The sequence below is a fragment of the Rhopalosiphum padi genome, chromosome 4 (assembly GCF_020882245.1).
Source record: "Rhopalosiphum padi isolate XX-2018 chromosome 4, ASM2088224v1, whole genome shotgun sequence".
NCBI lineage: Eukaryota > Metazoa > Arthropoda > Insecta > Hemiptera > Aphididae > Rhopalosiphum > Rhopalosiphum padi.
In genome coordinates, this window is record NC_083600.1 from 26923091 (window position 1) to 26948962 (window position 25872).

Genomic DNA, 25872 nt, shown 5'->3' on the forward strand with positions numbered 1-25872 from the left:
AATGCCAATTTTAATCATTCAGTTGACAAAGTAGTGCTACTCCACGGTATATCCAATGAGAGGGTTTTCGATTTGTATCAAGAAATATCGGTAAAACATAATTGGAAGAATGCCCCGTCGTGGACAAGACTCCTCTTCTTTCCGATGTCTTATACACTGGGCATGTATATCTATTTCCTTTGATCAACTCGTCTTTCCTTGTAGGTATGAACCATACTAACGGTAACGTATCCGTTAATACTTTTGGCAATTGTTCTTCCAGTACCATCCTACAAATTTCATTTAAATAGTATCATACTATATTATAATTTTAATAATATAATAATTAATAATATCTAAAACTACTTAATTTATCAATGCGAATGTAATTTAATTGTTCTACATCACGTAGCATATTTGATTCAATAAGAACGTACTTAGACATATCCCAACGAGCTCCATCTATAAAAAGACCGTAACAATACGTCCCGTCCGTTCTAAGTTCGTTAACTGTATCAGAGTGTTGTACTTGAAAATCAAAGGACAATTGATCTATAGGTATAGAATAACGTCGAGAAAAATTTTGCATCACCCCGGTAAGAAATGCTTGAATAAAAAATAGTCCACTGAACCAGACTTTATCGGGTTTACCTTCGTCGTACCAAATCTAAAAAATATATATATATTTTTTTAATGTTATCGACAAAACAAAAAACAAATGTTTTATACCTAAATTTATCGATGTATTGATAAATAAATAATATATTTCGACAATGTAGTGAAATGAATAATACGTAGCTTACATTTATTCTTTATTACAATATATATAAATATATTTTTGTATGTATAATGTATATATATATAAATTTAATTCACACATGAAAAACATGTTTTTTGTTTCAAGCATATATATACGAGAGGAACATAATGGGTAATAAAAGTATCCGGCAATACCATTTAACAAATAAAAGAAAATACTAAACTATCATTGCATACTTACGTGGCTACGTTTAACTTTAATCTAAAAATATTTTACTTATCCGTCAGTTACAATTTATATATTATATATTTATTTTAGAACAATACGCTAATCTGGAAAAGTTAATATCTTGTAAACGTCTAAAAGTTTGCCTTTTGTCTTTTCTTCTGTCATCAATGTTTATTTCAAAATAATGTTTTCATTAAATTATTTAAAACACCAATAATTGTAATAATACTCATATTAATATAATAAAACTGTCAACAAGAAAATTGTATTAAAATGATTATTTTTATCTATTTTTAATTTTGTTATTTATAGATATATTCAATATATAGTCAAATAAATATAAATATTTATTTATCAAAACATGAGTTGTGTAAATTATTAAAAATGCGCACAAAATATTTATCTATATTAATAAAAGGTAATGTTTGTTTGTTTGTGTTTTTAAATTTTATATTAGAAAAAGAAACACGTTGGTTTACGAAAAACGAATATTTTTAGTTGCCATTGTTGATTAGATAAAATAAATTAGTTATTATAATTGTATATAATTTTAAACCTGTATTTTATTTTATGAAATCATCCAAATGAAAATGTTAAAAATATATTTGGTAATTTACATACTTTTAACAGAATATAAAACGGGGTAAATCCACTGAGATTATTTTAATTTGCATGTGCAATACCATACAGAATCAACTAGTATACGTAATAATAACATACCTAATATTATGTATTTTATAATATTTGTATATTTTATTATTTATATTTATTTTTGCACAGATGATTACAGTGAACTGCGTTTGCACATAATATTATAGAAATAAATTTTATTTTTTATTTTTAGTAAATAACAATATTTTTTATTATCGGAGTTATTACGTACTATATATTTGTTTTTTCTAAAATAAAATGTTTAATACGTAGTAAATTGATATTCAAACAAATAATATTTAAAGTAAGTTGTTAAAAATTAATATTAATAAATATTATGAATATTTTAAATAAACATCTATCAAAACTAAAACACTTTTTTTAATATACTTTAAAATAATACGAATGGACAGGAAACAAATACTTGATATTAAAATAAAAGTAACTAAATTGTTATATTACCTATCTAGTGTTTTTTAGGAATAATCGAAAAAATTAATAACTATAAATTTTAAATTGATTATAATTTTTTTTAAACTATAAAATCTTTTCTATAATTATAATATTGTTATAATCAATTAGGATACACATATAACAAGGCTTACTTGTAAGAAATTAAGTCGTTCAATAAAATCAGTTATATATCCTCCCAAAGACTTAAGACTTGGATAAGAAAACTTCAACCAAAATACTGGGAATTTGCCCGCGGATAACGATAAGGCCATAGCTTCCAGTTCGGGCGTCATAACAATAGCGCCTTTGATAGCTTTTATCAGGTCTTGTAAGCTTTTACGAATCACAGACAATAGTACGTTAAAACGTTCCATTTCTTGAATAAGGACCACGTTCGTAGATTCTGTGTACATAACGGGATATTTTATTGTTGCTGCTTCTACGTCAAAATTATTCGGGAGCTTTGTAAGTATATCGGACGCGGTCGCTTCCAGTGCCTTTTCCGTTGTATCAGAGTCATCTGTTCCACCGCTGGTCTCCATTATTGCTATAAATGATTTAAATAGTAATTCTGTGGCATGTAGATCACGGATGATTCCTGAGTTAATGTGCAACCCAAACACTTCAGGACTATGGTCAACTGGTATTTCCTTTAGAAGAAATATTGAGTTTTTTTTTAAATATGACTCATCTTTATCAACAAAAACGTTTTTATATGCATACTTCAATTTGTTTGATAAAATCATGGTAGTTGGCACGAAACGGGATTCCATACTTCTGATCAATGTCACAAAATAAATAGTATGGGTTTTCAACTACTTGCGAACAGCAAAATGTGTTCAAAATCGTATTCATTGTACGCCTGTCCCAATCGTCAGTTATTCTACCGCCGTAATTGCATTCTCCCGTTAAATATGTTACAGCATCAAATGGTATTTCGTCGAATTCATTAATAAATATCTAAAAATAATTTAATTAGTAACCCGTAAGCTATATTTTTAAGCAAGTATGCACTTGAAGTTGTTGTATGGAAATATGATAATCAGATTCATTAAATTCATAAGGTATATTCCAACCAATAGGACCAAATTTTCTCCGTTCTTGTACGATGGCATGGAAAAACGTAATTCCATACAATAGTTTAGTAAATATCCGTTCCTTACCAGGACATCCTTCAAAAAAGTTTTTATCTTTTACGGGGTACGACTGATAGCTCCGAAGCATATTAGCTTGTAATCCCGTGGGAGGCTCGTTAGTCATTTTAACACCATTTTGTAGCACAGAAACAGGGAACTAAAATTAATTATTCTTAAAATAGTATAATATAGGTACCATAAGCAATATTATTATTCAATTACTTTAACTGAAGGATAGCTGGTCAGCCACAATCTAAAGTTACTATTCACGTTTGAAATATCAAATGAGTCGCAAATCACTTCCAACCGCCCCATCCATGAAGTAGCTAAATGACAGTTTTGTAAACATACCCAACCTCCAGTTTTTTGTGCGTTTCTTATCAGCGATTCAGCTATAGGACCCTTTAATTAATGTTAGAATATTTACAATAAATTTATTATATCATCAGTGTATTTATGTTCTATTAACTTGTCCCTGGCCTAACGAAACGCTTTGTAGGCTTTCCATCTGACCCAATTTGTCGGCAAATTGCAACAAGCTCGCCATAGGATCTACTCCAGGTGATAAGATAAATATAAGTGGACTCAGACAAATTGAATCACCATATGATTTATTTATGTCAAATGGTGGTGGATAAATGAATTTTTCTCCTAATTCTACTTCAATAACTTTGGTTATAACAGGTATGACTTTATCAGGTCTAATTGCACGTACGACAAGAATTCGTTGAAAATCAGTTAATTTATCATACCAGGGATTAGGAAATTTTAAAATTCTCTGATCAGTTGAATCGTAGTATTTTTTCCACTCGTCCACTTTGTTTATAAAATCATTTTTTATACCTGAAATAATTTAATATATAAAACGCATTACTATATTAAATTAAAACCTTGTATTAAAATCTATGTCACGATATACCGTGGTACGAATTTAGTTCATCCAAACGACATATTTCATTCCAACTTCTATCATGAAGCCAATTCGACGCAGGATTAGGAATATTGTTTTTGAGATCAATACTATCAGTCAGAAGAAACATTAGTTCTTGCTTGAAAATTTTTTTTTCGGCGCTATAACAATGAACATATAACGGTCATTAAAAATTACAAAAAACACAATACAATTATCACTCACAGCATTACGGTAGTACACATGATAAAAGAAAACAACATCTTATCCTTTTCAAATAATGACCGACATACATTAGCATATAAATTATAAGTAAACGTTTCTTTCAAAGCTTCTAGGCGTATCCGAATAATTTTTGATTTATTTCTAAATAAAAAATTTATAATTTATTCTTCAAAAATATAAATGAATCTATACGCTTAATCATTGTATACCATTGTATAAGGTACATACATCTGTGAAATTAATGTAATGTGTATGTGTATGTACCTATTTAATATTATATAATATATTAAAATGTGAATTAACTCACGCTGTTTCAATTGTCATAATAAAAATATTTATAAACCAAGATAATGAATATTGATACATAGGATCAATATTTGGCAAATCGGTAATACAATAATAAAGTATAGAACAGTGCTCAGCAATTGGTTTATACTGTAAACGAAATTGATCAAGAACTGCAACGGTTTCCACCGAAGCCGCTTGTTTTCGGGTTATTTCTTTGGCTAATATCTACATAATATAATACAAAACTATTATCATTACACTCAACAAATAATATAACTTTCATTTTATTAATGTTTACCTTGGAATTGTCTAAAACGTCAACCGCGTTTTCGTCTTCCAATATATTTCCAGGTGCCGAAAGAATTTGCAGAATATTGTTTTCGACATCCAACAAGGCTTTAATGTTTTCAGCACCCTCAACAATTAGTTGTTGTCTTTTCGACTCCAGATCCGGTCTTTTAATATATATTTAACACAAGTTTTTACCTTTTTAAATAAATATATATTATACTAGATTATTGTTGAGTATATTTACCGTTCTTTAGCGACAACGATTCCCAATAATTGGGCTTCAAGACCTTCTACAGTCAATGCAAAATTTATAACAGTAACTTTGTTAAATATTTCTGGTAAATAATGTGGATTTCTAAGCTTCGATGTGATATACAATCGGAATTTTGGATTGAACTCTATGACATTTTTTCCGAGTGCTATGTACATCGACTTGCCTGAAATATTAAAAATATTTTAATTATATTTAAATACAAATCTGACTGATTATCGACACAACCTCCATGCTATGTTCAATATATTATCAACAATTCTAAAATTATTTAACATTTTATTCAAAATTATGATCCGTATTTTACGATCAATAATTAAAATTTCCTAAATAAATCATATTAATTTTTTTTTAAATAGATCCGTTGCATATTGTTTACCATAATAGCCTATCCAAAACATCGCATAATAAATATAAAAAAATAATTCAAAATAATCAATGACGAAAGAAATAAAATATGGAAAATCACGTTATGTCGATACAAGTTTTAAGTCATTTGTAAATAAGGTTAGGTGGATACTATCCTCTATTCCAAAAGATATTACATCAGTTCTGTGCATCACGACTGACGTCAGTAGAAACACAAGACCCGATTTTCCTCTTCCACCGATCGCTTTACACGAAGCAGTCACGATAACGATCATTTCCAAACTTGTACGACTTGCATACACCGAATTATAGTCATCATCGCTGACTTGTGGCTGTATGTATTATGTATAGTACTATTACTACTATTTCGAATTTTCAAACACACGTGTTATAGTGTTGGATCGAGTCACCTGGCATCAGAATCAGTTCGTTAGTGGGTTTGTACGCCGCTGGACGAAAACTAATTTCCGGTTGGTATAATCTCTTTTAGAACAAAGTATATATTATGGTCATAAAAATCTTTAATAATTATTATTACTGATGTTACCAAAATAATGTATTAATGTCTAGCAACATTTAATAGCAACTACAAAAATTTTTTTTTATTTATTATCTATAAACTACAACTTTCTGTTACATATCTAATTTTATAGTTTATATCCACGTGTTCCTTTGCAAAATACGTTATAACGTCGAAATTGTCTAATGCAAGTTTCAACACCCAGTGATAAATAAGTAAGTTTTTGTTTGCAATTATTATTATAATTTTTTTTTATTTTGCAAAATATTATAAACCAATTTATATAATTACCTTGCTTATATGCCAACTTCAATAATATCGGGTCTAGAGGTAAATCTAAATCTTCTAGTACATTTTCGATTAATACTGGTTTCCCAACTTCAATACCAACCTCGATACTTTTCATATAATTTGGATCAGTTAACTTAATTATAATAAGGTCGTTATTTTTTTCCAACGTTTTAATCCATTTATGTGCCTGTCCTTGAGGGTCTATCAGTAACGACCATCTTTGTGAACCGTCCATAATAATGGCATTATCGATCGAAAATGAATCTAATGGTAAGCCATTAATTGTCCAATTTTGGATTTTAGTCGGCACGCCTAAGACTTCAATTAAACTATAACTATCTGAACTTGGAATTTTTAAATCGTTGCACAGTATTTTCCATTCATTGATTATTAAAGATCTATAAAAGAAAAAATAAATAACTAGTTAATTAGACATTATAACTAGGTATTACTCATTAAGAAAACCTGAAATATGATGTAAATGGAGCCAAATAAGCGATAATTCCACAAGATATAAGAATATCTCCAGGTATGCAATCATAATTGGTCTGAAGTTCTTCCGCTCGTAAGGCCCAACGATGTTTCTCACCACCTAGACTTCCTAAACAATTTTTTATTAAGCTTATTAATATATAAATACACGTTTAGTTTTAAACAATTTTTTGAGTTACACACTGACCTATAAGTTTCTCTGCTTTAATTAACTTGCTTTCACATAAAGCAACTTCCGCTAGTAATTTCTCTTTATTCAACACAGTCTCTTGCAATCGATCTTTAAGAGAATCTAATCTTTCTTGCAACTGCTTCACTTCATTTCGTTTTTCTTCCAAAATCGCCATAGTTGCTTCATATTCAGCATTAGCTATTTCAAGTTTTTCTTTTTTCGGTGCAACAACTTTGATCACTTTATCATACATATCCAATGCGATAATCCATTTACACAAACCTTCTGCAGCACTAGACGCTTTAGCAACAATCGGTGGTTTAAAATTAGGATCCGGAAGATATGTTTTTCGTATAATAGCCATAATTTGAGAAGGTATATTATCTTTATCGTATTCCTTTAATCTTTGCAGAAAATTGATGTCACCCAAAATGCGTTTACTAGGACCCCAATAATCAAGTATCTGACAAACACATTTTTCTTAATTAGCTAAAAGTATGTGTCTATTTATGGTAAATGACAGAGAAATAGAATTAAATATTACCTTTTGACCTGGTTTATTTGGATCGGGAATTTTATCTGGTGAAACGCCTTTCATCACACATACCGCTGCCATTACAGTCTTCACCATTTCAGGTGGATTTTTCATAGACTTAACTAATGTTATGTCAGTTGGTTTTAGAGTATTTAAAGCATCAATTGCGTCTATAAACCATCATAAAATTCAAACATTTCAAACTAAATAAATATTCAACTGTTTAAAATCAATTAATTTCAAAACATAAAAATCTTATTCTATATACCTAATTAGTTTCGTTATTAAATGATAGTAAAAATATAATACTAAAAATTGACTTTCATTAGAAGGTTGTGTGTGATAACCAGTCGTTATACTATGAGCGTACTTTTTATAATTTAAAATAAAATTAATATATATTTAATTATAATATTTATATTTTATTTATTTTAATGACTTACTCCATTTTATCACGCTTATATTACAATTTAGTATTAAAACATAATATACCTTCTAAAACCGGTATAGCTAATGCAAGATCAGCTTCACATTCTGTTTTTAATTCATTAGCGGCTTCGGCTTGAACATTTGCTACTTTTTCGTCTTCTTGAACTCTAGTGGTTGCTTTTTCAACTTCAACTGTCTCCCGAGAAATCATAACCATCATTTCTTCTGTATCTTTTTGAGCTTGTTGAAGCTGAGGTTGAAGTTTAAACAAATCTTCTTTCATCTGACTAACTTGCAAAGTGGCATATTCAAGTTCCTGTAAACCACCAACATATCGCATTTTTGCTTCCATAATTTCTTTTTGCTTACGATTAGTACAGTCCGTATACGCTTTGATTAAATCCAAATACGATGCCGATGTAACATAAGTACGACGCCGTGTTGCAGAATAGAACTCCAAAGACAATCTTCTGTAAAATAGTAATAAGTACCTTTTTAATTACAATGGTGTATAAAATGTACACATTTTTACCTAGCATCGACATGAAAACGTTGACAAACGGTAACAGCAGAATTTTTAATTTTTTCAGCAAGATTCACATCTATCAAATACTTATATGCAACCATTTGTAATGCATCATCTGGCCAGTCATTGAACCAATCAATTGTACAACAACTAACCAAAGACGGATAAAGTCTGAGATACTTTCTCAAACTTGAGCCAATTGGACTAAAGCACAAGCATATATGCAAATTTTGTTTACAGCGGTTTATAAAATAATTAAAAACGACCAATGGCGCAATATCCAAATTTCTATTTCCTCCTTGAGCAGCTAATCTAACCATCTACAGTAAATTGTATATGTTAAAATTGAACATTTTATTATAAATGTCTCGGCGCAGTAATAGTTATACCTCTAATATACTTTGTTGTTCATCTAAAGTAAATAAATTTGGTAATTCTCCAGAATTTAATAAAACATCAATATCTTGCAAAAAATATTCTTCTTTAATTTGCCTTTCAGCGAACAAGAATACAGTTGGACGATTTTCACCACCAGATTCAATTAATATCGTTTTCAAATTATCCCTCCATTCAGTTAAACCATAACTCTTAGTAATATTGGGTTGAAAAACATTAAAATTGCACATAGCTGCAGCTAAACGGGTCAAAGATTGTCGACCAGATCCACCTACTCCAACTAATAATGCACATCCACCGGGTATCGTTAAGATTCTACAAATCCTTGAAAGATGTTCACATGCGTATCTACGTAATTTATAAAAATAAAACATGTAGATATTTAATACAAGTATTTATAAAAAAAATCAAATCAAAACAACTTACTTAAACAAAACTATATTCAATTTTGAATCGTGTGTCTTATCATATTCATCCATCACAATTTGAGCTTTTTCTTCAAAATTTGATAATGAAAGAGGTTCTTCATATTTTTTGTTTTCCGATACTTCAAAATCCATAATATTGGTAAATAAAAGATTTGACATATCTTGGCAAACAATTGGCTAATAATCAAAAATTAAAACGAGTACCATTATTCTCACAAGATACCTAATTTATATTTTCAATGACGTACAGATGAATCTGATAAATTATTAAATACTACATCAAACATTTCTTGGAAATTTGTATTAACACAAATACGAATTTTATTGAATAACCAACATCTATCAGTATCGTCTATAAGGCGATCGTAGAAAACTCTCATTACTTCATGAACCCACAGTCTATAAAAAAAAAAAAAAATGTATAATTTTTCTAAATACTTACATTTCAATAAAATTTACCTCACGAAAACTTTTCGATTACTAAAGCTTTCTTTTCGGAACAGAAGTATTCCATTTGTCACTTTTGAAATATCTCTTATATTAAATAAATAATGTGATTTAGCAGGAGTTGGAGCTAAATTATTAATAGCTGATCTGTATACATTAATTGTTGATTTTATTATACTATCGATAATCGGTACTACTTCTAATGTAAAACCTTTCTTCTAAAATAAAATGGAGATTTAATTTAAAAATAAATAAAATTTAATTAATAATTTACTTTTAATCCAATTTGAAGTAAAGTTGAGTATATATTTGTAATACTTTCATCGTCAAATGAATTAATAGCGAACAACCCGAAATGACGTAAAAACCTCATATTATAGTCATCTTGTTTACTTCCACTAGTTGGCCCAATAGCAGACAACAAGAGAATATCTTTCAAATAAACTTTAGTAGTATCTTGTAAGTCATGCCAATACCCATGGTCAAAAAATTGTCTCAATAATTCAATAGGAGGTTGTGCTCCATATTTTTCTTTTACTGGCATATTCATATCATCAACAAATATAACACAAACCTTTCCAGATGGTGGTCCATATACACCACGTTTACGCTTTATGAGCTTAGATAATATAATTTCTTGTGTAAAATTAGCTGATGTCTGAGTTGTAAACGTAACAAAAGATGGAACGTATTTGTCCAATGATAATTTATTCATCATATAATTTTTTATGTAAAAACTTTTGCCAGTTCCCGAGGGACCAAAAAGTAATAATGGTTTACGATGAGAAATAAACATGTCAACTAAATGCATATACCTAAAAATAGAAAAATATTTTAAATATAGTATGAAGTATTTTTATTAAAAACATTACCTAGCAGTGTCCATTGTATGAACTAAAGTTTGTTCGATAATATTAATTTCTTCAATTTTATTATTTTTCACAACTTCTGACAAATTTTTCCAAAATCCTCGAGATGTGCAACTATATACATAGTCATACAACATTCCATCGTAGGGTATCGTAATATCTAATGAACTTAAAGCTTCTGGTGGTTTCAAACCAGGAATATCGCCCTTCCATAGTTCTTTAAAATAGCGATCAAAAGCTGATCGTGAATTTGAATCTAGTGTTCCACCGAAACCCCAAATAGAAGCATAAACAAAAGATCCTTGTAAGTAATTTGTAAAATGTTCGTTGAAACCTGGATTATCAGTATGTGAACTTTTTAACTGCATCTCCAATATATTTAAAACGTTTCTACCAAGATACCAAGAAATAAGTAGATATCAAAACAAATTTAATTAAACATTAACTTACAAAACAATATTTATTTCTCCAGCATTAGTCAGTTGAACACAACTAAGCCGTACAAAGCATAAACAAGGGGGAGTTATCCAGTCAAATAAACACATTATATCTATTCCATTTTGATTTAAGGACCAAAATTCTGGGCAAGTTTTTATCCAACTTTCTATTAAAGGTCTCCACCCCAATTCTATGGGGTCTAAATAAATCATGCCACAACGAGACACAGTAGCAGGAGAAGCCTTGAAATATGCATTTAATTTTACAATTATCATAAACAAGTGGACTCAAGTGAGCCTTACCTGAGTAAGGTCCATAACTTCAAATATCATAGACATATTATTTGGCATGCCAATTACTTCACCAGAACTTAAACACAATTTTTTGTTGTCATCTAGTACAGTGTTCAGATTTTCTACCCAAACAGCATCAATCGGACCATCAAATATCAACCATTTCCTGTCTGAAGTCTCCGACATTGAATATTTTCTATAAATCAAATATATACATTATATGTTTGAACTTTGAACACCTAAAAAATAAAAGTATACATACAAATTTAAAAACAAATACATACCTAAACTTGTTAGCTACAACGCCGTTAGACCATTCATGTAAAACATCATCAAAATATCCGTAAAGTTGATTAATAGTCAACGCTTTAGGATTTACTGTTTCGTATTCAACCTTTTCTTCTCCTTGGTCCAGTTTATTTTGTAAATTTAAAGTTTCTGCGAGTAAATGAAGTAATGAAGTCTTCCCTCCAAAGGGTTTACCTACCAACATAAAGCCGTGTCTAACAACCATCATTTCGTAGGTTTGAACGAGTTTTTCCATAAAAGTGTCAATGGGTTGTAAATTCATTTTCTCACATACCTAAACAAATCATAACATACAATACAGCAATGACCCTAGTTTTAATATTTGTATACTATTTTTGCAGTAGAAATCAAATTTTCATGATAAGTATTTGGTAATTTGACATCAGGAAATAAATCAGAAATTATACCATTGAATAAAGGTACGTCTTTGTCTAAAAATTTTGATAAATTCACTTCAAAAATAGATTTAAGCAAAAGTTCTGAATCGTTATTTTCCGGATACTTCATCTTTAAATTTCCTACTGCAATAAGTACAGCTTTAATAGCTCGCATACCTAAAAAAATATTAAGCATAATATGCAATTTACATTTCGTACAATATGGTTTTTCTAAAATTATACCATAATCATAATGTGGCTGAAGTGATAGTTGTTCCGAGCACAATTTATATGTAGTAACAATTTTAATAGATAACTCTCTTGCATTCGCAAATCCATAGGAATATAATGAAATTTCTCCAATCATTGCGTAATCCGGTACCATCATAGCTACAGTTCTAAATAAAACCTGTGAATAAATAATACTAATTTTAATTTCTTATTTTGCTTACATTTTCTTATTTATAAACCTTCAAATTGTCGGGTAGATCAAATCTCCCAGCATATCCTGGGTTCATAGTAATACAAACATAACACCTTGGGTTCAATTTGAGTTCGGTACCTTCAAAAAAAAATGTTTCAACATTTGTTCTCACTGCTTGAACTATACCTAAAATCTGTTGCGCAACTACTGACAATACTTCAATGTCAATACGATTGAATTCTTCAAAACAAACCCAAGCTCCACATGAAGCTAACCCTTTGAAAAACTAAAAAGTCAAGTTTCTACATAAATAAATTTGATTATTGTTAAGGAATGTAAAAACACTTTCAAATATAACTATAGAAATACTTTTCTCATTGCCAAGTAATTCAAGCTCTCGGAGCAATTGAATACAACACATTTAAAAGCCAAAGCCCTTGCTAAATCTTTTGTGGTTTCTGTTTTACCAGTACCAGCTGGCCCCTCGGGAGCACCATACAGGTGTAAATGATAAGCACTGATCAGGGTACGATAACATCTTTCTGTTAAAGGAGTAATAACAAGTCTAGGCTTATTTCCTAAATATTCATATGCATAATTTATAGTTGCATTGGTAATGCGTGCCAAGGCATCAGCTTCCCAATAATATCTAAAAAAAGTTATCGTTAAAATCATACAAATTTAAATAAATAAAGGAAAATGATTAAATACCACCTTAACTGGCTAAGCCATTTAAAATCCATATCGTGACGAACGTTATTGTTGGCCAACTCATCGACAACATCTCTACAGTGAACATCTAATGCTATTAAGGTACTCAAAGTTATTCTTCTTTGTTTGTTCGTTGTTTTACCACGTACTAAATTTACAATATCGTTTAATTGTTTCTATAACAATATTTAATACAAATAAAATATCCTTTGATAAATACAAATTTCAAAAATTTACATTCAAAAATGTATGGTAATTTCGCATTTGCCCAAGTTTTTGTGCAATAAATATTTCGTGAACTTCAGCTGTCCAAAACATTTGACTGACACATACAACACATTGGCCTGGCCATTTTTGTACCCATGTTGTTCGTTTTATAGTCGGGTATTCATTATAAGCGTTTTCAATTAAATTTCTTAGAGATATTACCATTTGTTTTTCTAACTATATTAAATAATAACAACAAATTAAATACCAAATATTGACCAATAAAGAAAATGTTATATTTATGTTTAATAAAAAAATTACCTGAAATAACCATTTTTCTACACTTCCCCTAGCTTCAACAGTTGAAATATATTGACTAAGTGCAATTTCTTCACCCTCGCTACTTAAAAATTTCAAAATATCTAAATTATCATTAAACTCAAGCTTAGAAATTCCTTCGAAACATTTTTTTAGATGAGGTTGAACTCTTTTGGGATCTCTTGTTTCTGATAAAACTTCTAACATTTCATTATTTGAAAGAAAGAAAAATCTGAATTCCAATTGAATATTATAATTATTAATTGAATAAACATAAAACATAATATTTTATAAATAAATTTTTGTTTTACCTGGGAAAAAATAAACGTTTCTTCTCCAAATAATTATTAACTCCTAAGTTAATAAATTCAGCCATTTTGGTACATTTAATCAATGATTCTAGAACACCTTCTTGACCAACACAAGTAATAGCTAATGGATGAGAACTGATCATACTTAATAATCCATTTATAATCACATTAATCTCCTAAAAATTCAATTTATATAAACTTATATAGTGAAATCGATCACTAAACAAAAATATTACATTAAACAGAGATCCTTCTTCAGGCATTTGATCAACTATGTCCTTGGAACTAAATATTGGCATGAGGTATAACCACCGCATCTGCACTCTTGCCCACTCTTCAAGTGTCATATTCATTCGGTTAATCTTATCAAACCACTCTTTCACTTCACTTTCGATAGGCTTTACAAATGCTGAACCACGAATCGATATGGTCCTAATGAAATGCTCATCGAGTAATGCTTGTATACTATCTAACCCAGACAATATATTTATTTTTGTATCCCTTTTAAAATAAAAAAAAAATCAATTGCTAAAATTATTTTAAAAATCCTTAGTGTTTTCTGATTTTAAGAAAACATACTTGTACGGACTGGTACATAATTCAATAGATTTCCAATCTTCTTGCATTTTTTCTAACGATTTTCTTAATTGCTCTTCCTTAGTAGCACCAATACTAATGACTTCAAACCTATAGAAATTATTTAGAAACTACTAATAACTTATATAGTATTCTAAAATTGCTTCAGATTTGTTATAATATTAACTTATTTGACAATATTGAATACTGACAGCAAAGTATATTAAATTGTTAACGAAGTCTAGTTGTAATTTTTTTTTTACAAGTTTTCAAACTATCTTTGTTTTATTTGCTCTTTTAATTATATTAGGTTTTTAAGATAAAACAAATACAGTTAATATACAACTCAAACAGGATCAACACAAAAGTCTATCGAATCTTTTGAATGGCAAATAATAACACAACTCTTAACGAGTTTTCGCATTGTTTGATGTTCACGAAGCGTTCAGAAAAATGATTTAATTATAGTATTTAATATATTTTTTATATAAGTGTAATTCAATTATTAATAAAGAATGAACAACTGAATAATTTTAATAACACTTATGTAAACTTCATAATATGAATTATAACAATAATTAAACTTAACAATACTTTACGAAAAATACTATTAAAATTGGTAGAGACATTTCATTTAAAAATTTAAAATAACGATATGTACTTTGATTAAACTTATGCTGTATAATAATGAACAGAAAACTTGATTGTATAGAATTTTTCAATAAATTCATAAATATTAAACCTTGATCCAAAAGTAAAATATAGTTAAATTCAAACATTTAACATCAGTAAAGGAAAAATTAAATTATTAGTAAATAGAAATTTGAAGAAAATTATTCACCTCTTTTCTGAATGCTGAACCAAAGTCAGACTCGTCAAATCGATAAAGTTTAACCATTCACCCTTCTCAAATTAGTCCATTAGTTATAAATACATCTGTCGTTTTAATACACAGTTACAAGTAAAATATTTTAAGAAAAAAGAAAATATTCACATATATAATATTCAAATGGATATCAAACATAGTGAGCAATTTATCTATCCTCGGCAAAAAAAATTAAACCAACCAATTAAAAATATTTTTGTATAACTAAACAATAATATTATATAGAGTCTATATTATAGACTATTCAATTCAATGTATGTCTTAAAGCCGTATAATAGGACGACATAACAATTATTGTTGTGCGTTAACCGTTTAAGTGCTGGGTTAATGGTTATGTTAATGTTTTTAAACAACTGGTTATCAAAAGAATATAACTTCCACACCACTAAATATTGTGTATAATAATAATATCTAATAACTGTTTGTATTTTTATAAATTAAACTTGATAATTAAATATTAATGTGTACTCACTGAGGTAGTAGTTGTTCTAAATTCAAATCAATGATTTTTGACAGTGTCGTGCCTGCATTTGGAGTCAAGTTAAATCCCGATATCTCAGACATTTCTATCCAATGTCTTTCAGTTAAAGCGGGATTGCACATAATTCCAATAGTTGGCATATAGTTCTAAAATAATTAAACACGCATTTTTTTCAAATGAGCAACATTTAAACAACAATTTATTTATTAACATCTATTTGTTCTTATCCATGAAATATTAATAAATAAAATACAAAAATCATTAAATACTATAATTCGATTTTCCGTATACTCAACTTCAATATAAAACAAATAATGAACTGAATTTAAATGTCCATTAATTAAGTTAAGTTGTTTGAGTCTCAAAAAAAAGAATTGACTAAGAAGACATTAAATTCAAATAATTCAATAGATAAACCTCCTGTTAATCGAATTTTACTATAGTATAAAATAAATAAAATACAGACCATCAATATCTATTATTTCTATGAATACATACAGTAAACACACGTTTTAAGGAACAATACAAACGATACATTTATGAATTACGATTATTAAGAATCGACAAATATATTAATATGTTATGTATTTTTATTTTTATAACGGACTGTGGCAACAATCTTAAATCGTAATTAATTTAATTTAATGTATTCAATAATATTAATATTTAATAATATAAATTGCTTATTTTAATCTGCTTAATATTTAAACAATTTTTACTTCTAATAAATTTTTTTAACGTAACTACATAAATACAGAAACTAATTGTGTGCTTGCAAAATACATATTTATTTTTATAGTTTCAACGAGTGAAATAATTATATTTGTCCCCCAAAAGTGTATTTAAATAAATATCCCTTGTTAGTTGTTATGTGCGATATTTTAGTTAAATCTCTAAATTAATACAATACCAAACGTAATTAAAGGAACTTTTACAAAAAGAAATTTTTTATTTTCAACAAATTCATTAGAGAAGTGCACACAAATGAGATAATTATCACAAAGTTATCAGTTTTTTCTTTTCAGATTTTGTTAAACTGTGACTTCATAAGTAAGCAAAATCACGATTTCTTTGATCTAGATAAACTAAAAACTTTTTTTCTTGAATTTCATTATTATCGTTTAATAAATAACAAAATATTAATTCAGAGTAATGTTTTCATGTCGATTTTCTTTAAATAACAGGTAATTTGTTTTAAAATACATTTTTCGATATTATTTTTAATGTACTTACTACTTACATATGATAAAAATACTTTTTTTAAACTTTAAAAAAAATAATGGATACAAATATGAACAATTCTCAGTTATTCAATAGAATAATCTGAAAAATTATAAAAACAATAGTATAAATATATTTATATCACTTGAGTATTGTTTAAAGGGCTTTGTTAATATTCGTTAATTTTTTTTTGTGGGGGAAACCTAAACCCGCGTCAAATACTTTTTTACTATTATTAATTTAATATGAAAAATATTAGAATAAATTATTTACATATATAAACATCTATGATTTAAATTATTTATTCAAAACAAATTTATCATTATTATTATTATTTTATACGTAGTTAGTTTTAAAATATTAAAAAAAATTTCAGATTTATACACAACCAATTAATTATTAATAAGTATTTTTTCCTATATTTTTATGTTACACCCTTATATATATACGTATACATATTTTTTTAATTCATTATACGTAAAGCTTAGATAGTCCAGAAATCGTTGACCAAATAAAATGTTAGCATAGATAACAAAGGCATTATATGCCCTTCCCTTTTTTTTTAGATTCTAATATATTGAATTAAATATTTTTTTACAACCCATATCAAAATTTTTATAAAGTAAATTAACTAGTAAAATTCTGAATTCATTATAATTGACTAAATTAAACCCAGCTATTTTTACTAAGACAAGTTATAATTATTTTACTTTATTTTGTTATAGATTAAGTAGGTTAAAAACATTTTCAGTTACGCCTCTCCAAATCCTATAACACCAATAATACAATATTAGAACATTACCCGATAAAAATACATATAGGTATAAAATTATTTGTCAAATATTTTAGTATAAAAATGTTCTACCAATATACATAGGCGCTTTATTAAATACTTAACATATAAATCCCATCTCAAATGTTTATCAAAAATACTCTATAAAATTTGATACATCTTAAATTATTTTTATGTCACATATGAAGTAAATAATTAATTCATTAATTCATTTAAAATAATATTCGTGCTGTTTATAAAAAAAATCATTTAAAAAGTCTTATTAAAATTATGTGGTAATTTCTTATAGGTATGACAGTAAACGTACAACTTTTTTTAGCTCATTCAGTTCTTTAACACGTTGACCGCCAAGTGCCCGCCGGCGGTCATTCAATTGGTATTTGTTTTACGCCAACAATATTTTTCAATGTATTCTAAATTTGTATACCCAAATATTTGAAAAAAATAGAAAAATAGAAAAAAACGTATTATATCAGAAAAAATTGTAATAATTCCCGCTACGCCACGGTCCTTATTTTAGTGCATTATTTTAGCGCCATAGAAAAGTTAATAATATAAAACCAAATGCATTTATGGTCGCCGGCGGTCATATGGCGTGGTAGTAATGATGAACTATGGGCGCCGGCGGTCACAAATGCATAAAATTTGAGAATTACAGATGACCGCCGGCGGACACGTGGCGGTCAACGTGTTAATATGGACGGATTCCCATGTTATGTCGTGTTTTAACCACATATGTGACGGATTTGATTGCCTGTATTAGTACTAAAAAAATTTTTCATATTCAATATGAAAAATTTGTTCCAAATACACTTTACTTTGGTACACATCACTACATAATAAGACAATACTTTTTTTCACCTTTAATATACCATTAATATTAAGTAATTGTATTATATTCTCAATGTAACTACTAACTGGTAAACTACATTAAACTTTTGTTAGTTATTCCAAAAACTGGTAAAATTTTTATTAGACTAGCGTAGGTTACATTTGGTTTTATTGCTTATAAACTTAGTTGCGTTATATGCCTGTCTTTTGAACTAAAACCTGATCTAAAACCAAATTGATTTTCTGAAAGTAAATTGATTCCTTCAGGGAGTCCTAAATTTGTCTATTTTTAATAATTTTTTCTTGCAGTTTTGCAAAATAACCTATTATCGATAATGGTCTATTGTTATTTATTTATTTATATTTGAACCACGGATAGTATAACACTCAAATAAATAAAACTAATTATTTAATATCGTTTTACCCTTTGACCTATTGTCCATTATATACATAAATACAAATCAAAACAGTAATATTCCAGATATGCTAATACACAGTATACGAACCCTAAACTCCACCATGCTATTTATTGTTTGTTCAGCTATCTTTAAAGGTGCTGGCCAAAGGTTCATGTCAGCGTCATCAATTATACCTTCATACCTTTTACTGTAATTTTGTGATAACATTTCTTTACATTTAACTCTCAATAATTCTTGCGTTTTAGATGCTTCACTAAAATTTTAGAAACAAGTCATTAATAAAAAATAATAAATATTGCATTCAGTGTTTAAATATTCTTAATTTGGTTACTTGTAAAATTCATTGACTGTTTTTTCTATTTCCGATAAACTGAGAGTATCAAAATCACCACGCATCCATAAATTTTTCTTTAAAAACCAACGATAGGAAAATGTAATTAGATCAACAAATGGCCTCGTGAAATCCTACGGAAAAAAAAAATATTTTTAAACACACAATATTGTGTTTTCAATAAACACAAATGACAAACAAAAAAATAAACATTGAATTACTAATTGACGAATTTATTAATTTTCGAATTTTAATACTTATAAAAATAAAATAATGTAAATTTAAAGAAAAATCATAATATCTGCTGGATATCAAAACATAATATTTCAAAAGTATTAATAATATTATTTCTATAGATTATAGATATAATTACAATGTGAATATATTTACATTATTAATTAATTAATAATAAATAATTGAAAGTAGTCATCTGACAAAAACAAATCATATATTTAACACTTAAATACTATATAATATTATAATTATATTTATATTTATTAACATACCTTTATTTCATCAAGTTCCGGAAATGTGCTAATTGGTTTGTTAAATAACTCTTCTTCCCTGTTAATCCAAGCCACCGTATCGTCAAATTTTTCAATTTTTCTTTGCAATGTATTAATGAACTATAAAAATGTATATTAACAACAATACTTTTACCGTTGAAAAAAATGTGTTGGATATTACTAATTTATATTCATAGAGTTTGTTGACGTCATCGATACGATCCAAAAACGTAAGGCTTGGTGCAAACGCGTCCAAATCATAATTTAACACACTGATCACTTTAGCTAGAGTCTCTTCTGCATTAGATTTCCCAGCCTCGTATATTGTAGAATATTTAAAAAACACGGGTGATATATTTTGTATCCATTTTATAGCGGATGCGTGCGTTTCCCAAAATTCTTTAGGCAGCACCGCGTACTGAGATATATTGCACGCAACTACCGTTAATTCTTTTACTGTATCGATCATCTCTTTCATAAACGTAGTACTAGCATAAAGCATGTAATCACCAAGTGCTAAAAACTCTTCAGAATTTTTCGGTTTAGATACGGCACGTGAAACCATTTCATGGAATTTATAGCATACCCTGAGGAAATTATTATTTATTATTACAGCTAAAAGTTTTGCAATAAACAGTAATCAAATCATAAACTTACCAAGCTAATGAAGGCCTAATATATATATATATATATATATATAAATATATGTGTGTAAGTGTGTATTCACGTGCGTTATGCAAGAGAACAAAACATTAATAGTTATTAACTAGTTATATCATGATAAATAAGAATAAATGAAAAAATAAACCTTACTTTTCGTCATTGCTAAGTTGCTTCATAACAATGTGATCGATAATCTGATCCATATAGCTTTTGGCCAGATCGCATATGTGTTTCTTCATATCAATCTGATCAATACTATAACAATTAAAGATGATTAATTATTTAAAATAAATGATAATGGTGATGTACACTATACTTTCCGAGTTCAAAGTTCCAATCGTCTACTAGTTCTGTAGCCCTATTCCTATAACTCTGAAATAAATCCAACTTTTCTAACAATTCGTCATACGAATGATACTCCTGTAGATATATAAATAGATTTTCGGGCTGTTTCTCATTAACAACGTCACTGAAATCATTATCTGTAAATTATATTCCATATGAGAATAGATTAAATTTCGCTATCGATCAAATCCCTACCCATTTTTTTTAAGTATACCGTCAATTCTTTATACATAATATTGAGCTTATCTGCCAAATAAGCTTTTGCATTGTCCAAATATTGTTTTCCACGCCTAATAGAAATAAATTGAGAGGATACTGGTACACCAAAGCGATACTCCAAAGACGGCAATTCACTGACTGCAGTATTTATCTAAATTAAATGCAACTATAATAATTAACCAACTCGGTAACAAAAATGTTTGATAAAATAAATATTAAATACTCATGTAAGTAGGTACACAAGTTTTTTTTAAATTCCAAAAGTTGACATTTTCTTCGTTTGAAACCTATTATAAAATATGTTCTACATACTAACAAAATTAACTATCATGAACAATTTTTTTCATGTTAAAGAGGTTAAAGTTACTTTTGAATTATGGTGAAAAGTAATTTGTTAAGTTAATATGTGAATACATATCAAAAGTATTACATTTAGTTAAAATGTATAAAACAATTACTTCGAACATAACACTCAGTTTTTAATATAGTTTAATATCACTTATAAATTATAATATACAGGCATACAGCCTTGTGTTATCAAATTAAATTTTAAAACTCTTATATTTGAATTGAAACCCATTGTGAGTGAAGTTATTTTATCAGTTATTTTTTCAATCTTAAACGAGAAAACTATATTTTTTTTTAATTATTTAATATACCTATACAATATACTAAAATGTATTGTTTTAATAATGTTATAAATATTAAAATAAAATGCCAATAATAGTCTTTATAAACAATAAACTTTTTTATTAGTTAAAAAGATAGAAATCAAGTAAAAATCAAAATAATATTAATACAGATAATAATAACCCTGCGTATTTGCAGTATCTTTAGCTATTACACATTGAAACTAAAACTTTATCGATTTTCAATCAAATAACAAGATAAAATACTTATATACTCGTACAAGCCCCAATCACTAAAGCTCCCTCTATGTATTCAATTATGCCTTACATAAAGACCTCAATATCCCTCTCATCTTTGACGTAGAAATAAACCTACACAACAGATGACGGAACTCCACACCCAAATCCAAGTAGTTAAAAGAATAATATCTGATTGTATTACCCCGTAGCCTTTTGAAGCCACTGAAGTGACGTCAATGTCAAAATCACAAAATAAGTAGCAAAAGCTACATGTTTTGCGGTATGGGTGATTTCCCCACCTGCTCGCTAACATATCTTCTATAATAACTATTACTTATTATTTTACTTATTGTTAATAAATCACAGCTTATAAAAGTTCAATATAAATATACAGTGAAACTTCCATTTTACAATATTTTCTGTTTAACGAAATATTTTTAAGAACCATAATGGTCTTCATTGTGAATGAATACGTAATTCTATTTAACGAAATTCCTCCATATTACGAATTTTTTGTTGCTTATTCGACTTCGTTATATGAAAGTTTCACTGTATAAATACGAATATGGAATAACTATATAGTTTACACTATAGAATATAAAAAATTATGCGCATGCTTAATTTTATTAAAGTAAAATTTTTAATTTTTAATACTCACTAAATTCAAAACCGAACAATATTGATCACATATATCGCTAACACTTGGTGTGCTGATACATTTAGAACCAACAAAATGTAACTTAAAATTTAGTTTAGGCGCCGTTGACACATTTCCAAATACTTTTACTATGTGATCAATAGACTTTAAAATCATACGTTCCATCTATAAGTAAAATATAATATAGTTAATTATTATTAGGAGTAACTGACAAGTTTAATTTCAAAATAATCGTAATAATATGTATCACAATAGAGACGATCATAATATTTTTTATCATTATCACTATTACTGCTTACTTTCCTTGCTTTTCCTTTTTTGAAAAATTAACTCAACTATCAATATAAAATTTATCTTAGGGTAAAGCATTTATTATGATTTATATAATAATTCTAACTTCTAAAAAAGAAGTAAAATCCGGCCATGTAAAAAACACATAAATATGAATTTAAGAATTTAATTTCGTTTTTTGTAAATTTTGATATAGTCCCCTCCCCTAAAAAAACAACTCATTTATCCCCCGCGTTTTCTATAACAAATAAAATCGTATATATTGTATAATAATTTTTAACATGATTTTTTATTTTTATTTGTCAACCACTAAAACCTAACCAACTGCATGGACAGCTTCTGTTAACTAAACATATTGTGGTTATCTGACCAATACGCAACACAATACTTTTGTGTTCAGAAAAGCCAATCTTATGATGTTAGCTTTAATATTAATGAAATGTTCTATTATCAAATTTAATTTAAAATATATGTATTTAAATGTTACATTTTTACTATATAACCATTTTTATTTAAAATATAATATTGTACATGCAAATATTACAATAATAAGCTGTATTAATAATTATAAAAATATAATATAAGAAAATAATTATTTGTATTTTCTTATTCACATAATATTATTTATAATATATATTTTATTATAACGTGTACGGACTACGGATTAATTTAATAATTACAATACTTAATTGTATAGCATACTTCTAAACTAATTATAGTCGTCACGCCCTTAAGAAACTGAGGAAGTGCTTTCAATGCCACGTCATCTATTGCTCCTCTTTTTGTCAAAATTAATATAACCTTTTTATACCAATCTTTAGCCAGGTACGTGTCTTGCTTTCGAAAGTCGTGTTCTAAAGTGGCCATTAGATCATCAAGGTCTCGAGAAAATTCGTCAAATCTGAAAATTATGTCAAAATTCGCAATATGTTCGTTATAGTTTGTAGTAATATTAATTACAATGCTACGATTCAATTATTACTTATACAATTCTGCGTTAATCATCGTCTTAGGAACTTGGCGTTTCGACAAATACAGTATGCTGATCGTAGTCGGATGAGTGGTATGTAAACGTTTTATCAAAAGTTTTTTTCTTTTCAAAAATAACGGATAATTTTTAGTTTTACCTCCTAATCTGTAAAATTAAAACATAATTTAAAATGTTATGTTAACGTTGAATTAATAAAATAAACTTACGCTGTAGTTAACGGCTTTTCCAGCTTTTTTTCGGGTAACGGGGCATTAGAACTCGGTATAGGCTTCACGATTCCATCAACTTGCAACTTTTTTAGCACTTTAATGTATTCAGCCTTGACTTCGTCTATCAGTGATGCCGACACTTTAGTTCTTTTCAAACGCGCCGTCTTTGATTTCTAATAAAGTAATTAATTATTCGAAAACACATAAATAATTTATACCATTATTATCTATATTATTATTAAAAATGTATCATACTTCTATTATATTTTCTAGCCACGATTCTTGTATCGGAGTGGGCTCTATGGCATTAGCGTATCCCTTTAGTTGCTTACGGTAATAAATCTGTGGCATTTTCACTTCATCTTTGCGATCGACTGCTATGGATTTCCCAGCCATCATCAAATCAATTTTTTGCGTTACCGCGCATTCGTTCCTATAATCACAGTGAAAAAATTAAATATCATATGCACTTACATTATTTTTACTTTCGTTAAGTTAATGACTTACATATAATTTTTTATTATTGTCCTACGATCACTGAGTGTTTTGCTTTTATTCAGTGTTTTTCCTTTGTTCAGATATTTACTGATGTCGGGCATTTTTGGTAATTTTGGAATAATTGGAACTGTATCGAGTAACTGCCTGATCTCCCTCTCTTGAATATTATCGATATAATCATTAGACTCGATCGGATATGTCCTACGAGGAAATATTGTAGAACGGCGATGAGCATCTGTAATATTTTTCTTTGATTTTGTTTGCAGTTTTGAAGTAGGTGAATTGGGTGGCAACAAATATTCTTTACTCATTGTAATTTGCGATGAATAAAAATAAATATATTATTTATAATATGCCGAACGAAAACAATCGAAATGTTCGATTACCATCTGCAGACAGATATGAATTCTGTATATTATAATATAACCAAATGTATCATAATAATATTATGAGCGATTACTATCTACTGTTTATAGTGTATATGAACTAAATTAAATATCATAAAATGACATTCTATCTTTAAGTTTATCAAGCATAGGATTCATCAAACACGTTTTAAGTAAATAATGTGCACATTTACCCATATAAAGCTTCAAAAAAAATATATAATATACAATATACATATATTAATATTACAATAAAAACAAACCTATAATACATTATATACGCATTATCTTCACATTTTACGATTCACATTTTAAAAATAACAACAATTGTTGTCATTGTTATGATTTATACATCTATGTTATTAGATGTATAAATTATGTCTAATGTTATTATTAGTACAAACCATCTTTAATAAAGACTTATCATTTTTTTCATACTTTTTTTTAATTAAAATCAAAGTTTTAACCACTTTATAGTTGTTTTAATCATCCTGAAAAAGTATAAATATTAATTATTATTTCTGGAACAAATTTAACAAAATATAAAATAATTAAACATTATACGAGTATTTCAATTTATGACAAAAGTATACGAGAACCAAACATATTTTATTCAATAAAAAATCCGGAGACCCTGGTAACATC

The 25872-nt window shown here is 27.7% G+C and overlaps 2 protein-coding genes across 2 annotated transcripts; both read right to left on the reverse strand.

Annotated features, from left to right (window-relative positions):
• Positions 1-10: 10 nt before the first annotated feature.
• On the reverse strand, positions 11-23017 carry LOC132930241 (dynein axonemal heavy chain 12-like). The gene is made up of 47 exons (XM_060995996.1): positions 22853-23017; positions 21302-21476; positions 21078-21243; positions 20912-21016; positions 20756-20770; positions 20280-20685; positions 20099-20218; positions 19593-19726; positions 19349-19514; positions 15989-16143; positions 14634-14741; positions 14291-14555; positions 14055-14230; positions 13747-13975; positions 13456-13662; positions 13222-13394; positions 12877-13156; positions 12554-12793; positions 12327-12492; positions 12037-12260; positions 11682-11980; positions 11407-11593; positions 11117-11346; positions 10670-11056; positions 10072-10612; positions 9810-10015; positions 9599-9749; positions 9349-9527; positions 8916-9270; positions 8533-8846; positions 8064-8470; positions 7581-7741; positions 7052-7499; positions 6838-6973; positions 6373-6770; positions 5166-5358; positions 4929-5085; positions 4650-4855; positions 4343-4483; positions 4127-4278; positions 3677-4050; positions 3430-3609; positions 3086-3364; positions 2795-3031; positions 2224-2721; positions 417-646; positions 11-269 (listed from the first exon to the last, which is right to left on the reverse strand). Exons 1-47 carry the CDS (start codon positions 23015-23017, stop codon positions 11-13), a joined length of 10980 nt encoding a protein of 3659 aa, XP_060851979.1.
• Positions 23018-23812: 795 nt separating this feature from the next.
• On the reverse strand, positions 23813-25196 carry LOC132928859 (uncharacterized). The gene is made up of 5 exons (XM_060993779.1): positions 24851-25196; positions 24599-24776; positions 24341-24516; positions 24126-24278; positions 23813-24044 (listed from the first exon to the last, which is right to left on the reverse strand). The coding sequence occupies exons 1-5, from the start codon at positions 25150-25152 to the stop codon at positions 23813-23815; spliced, it is 1041 nt and encodes a 346-aa protein (XP_060849762.1). The 5' UTR covers positions 25153-25196.
• Positions 25197-25872: the final 676 nt, after the last annotated feature.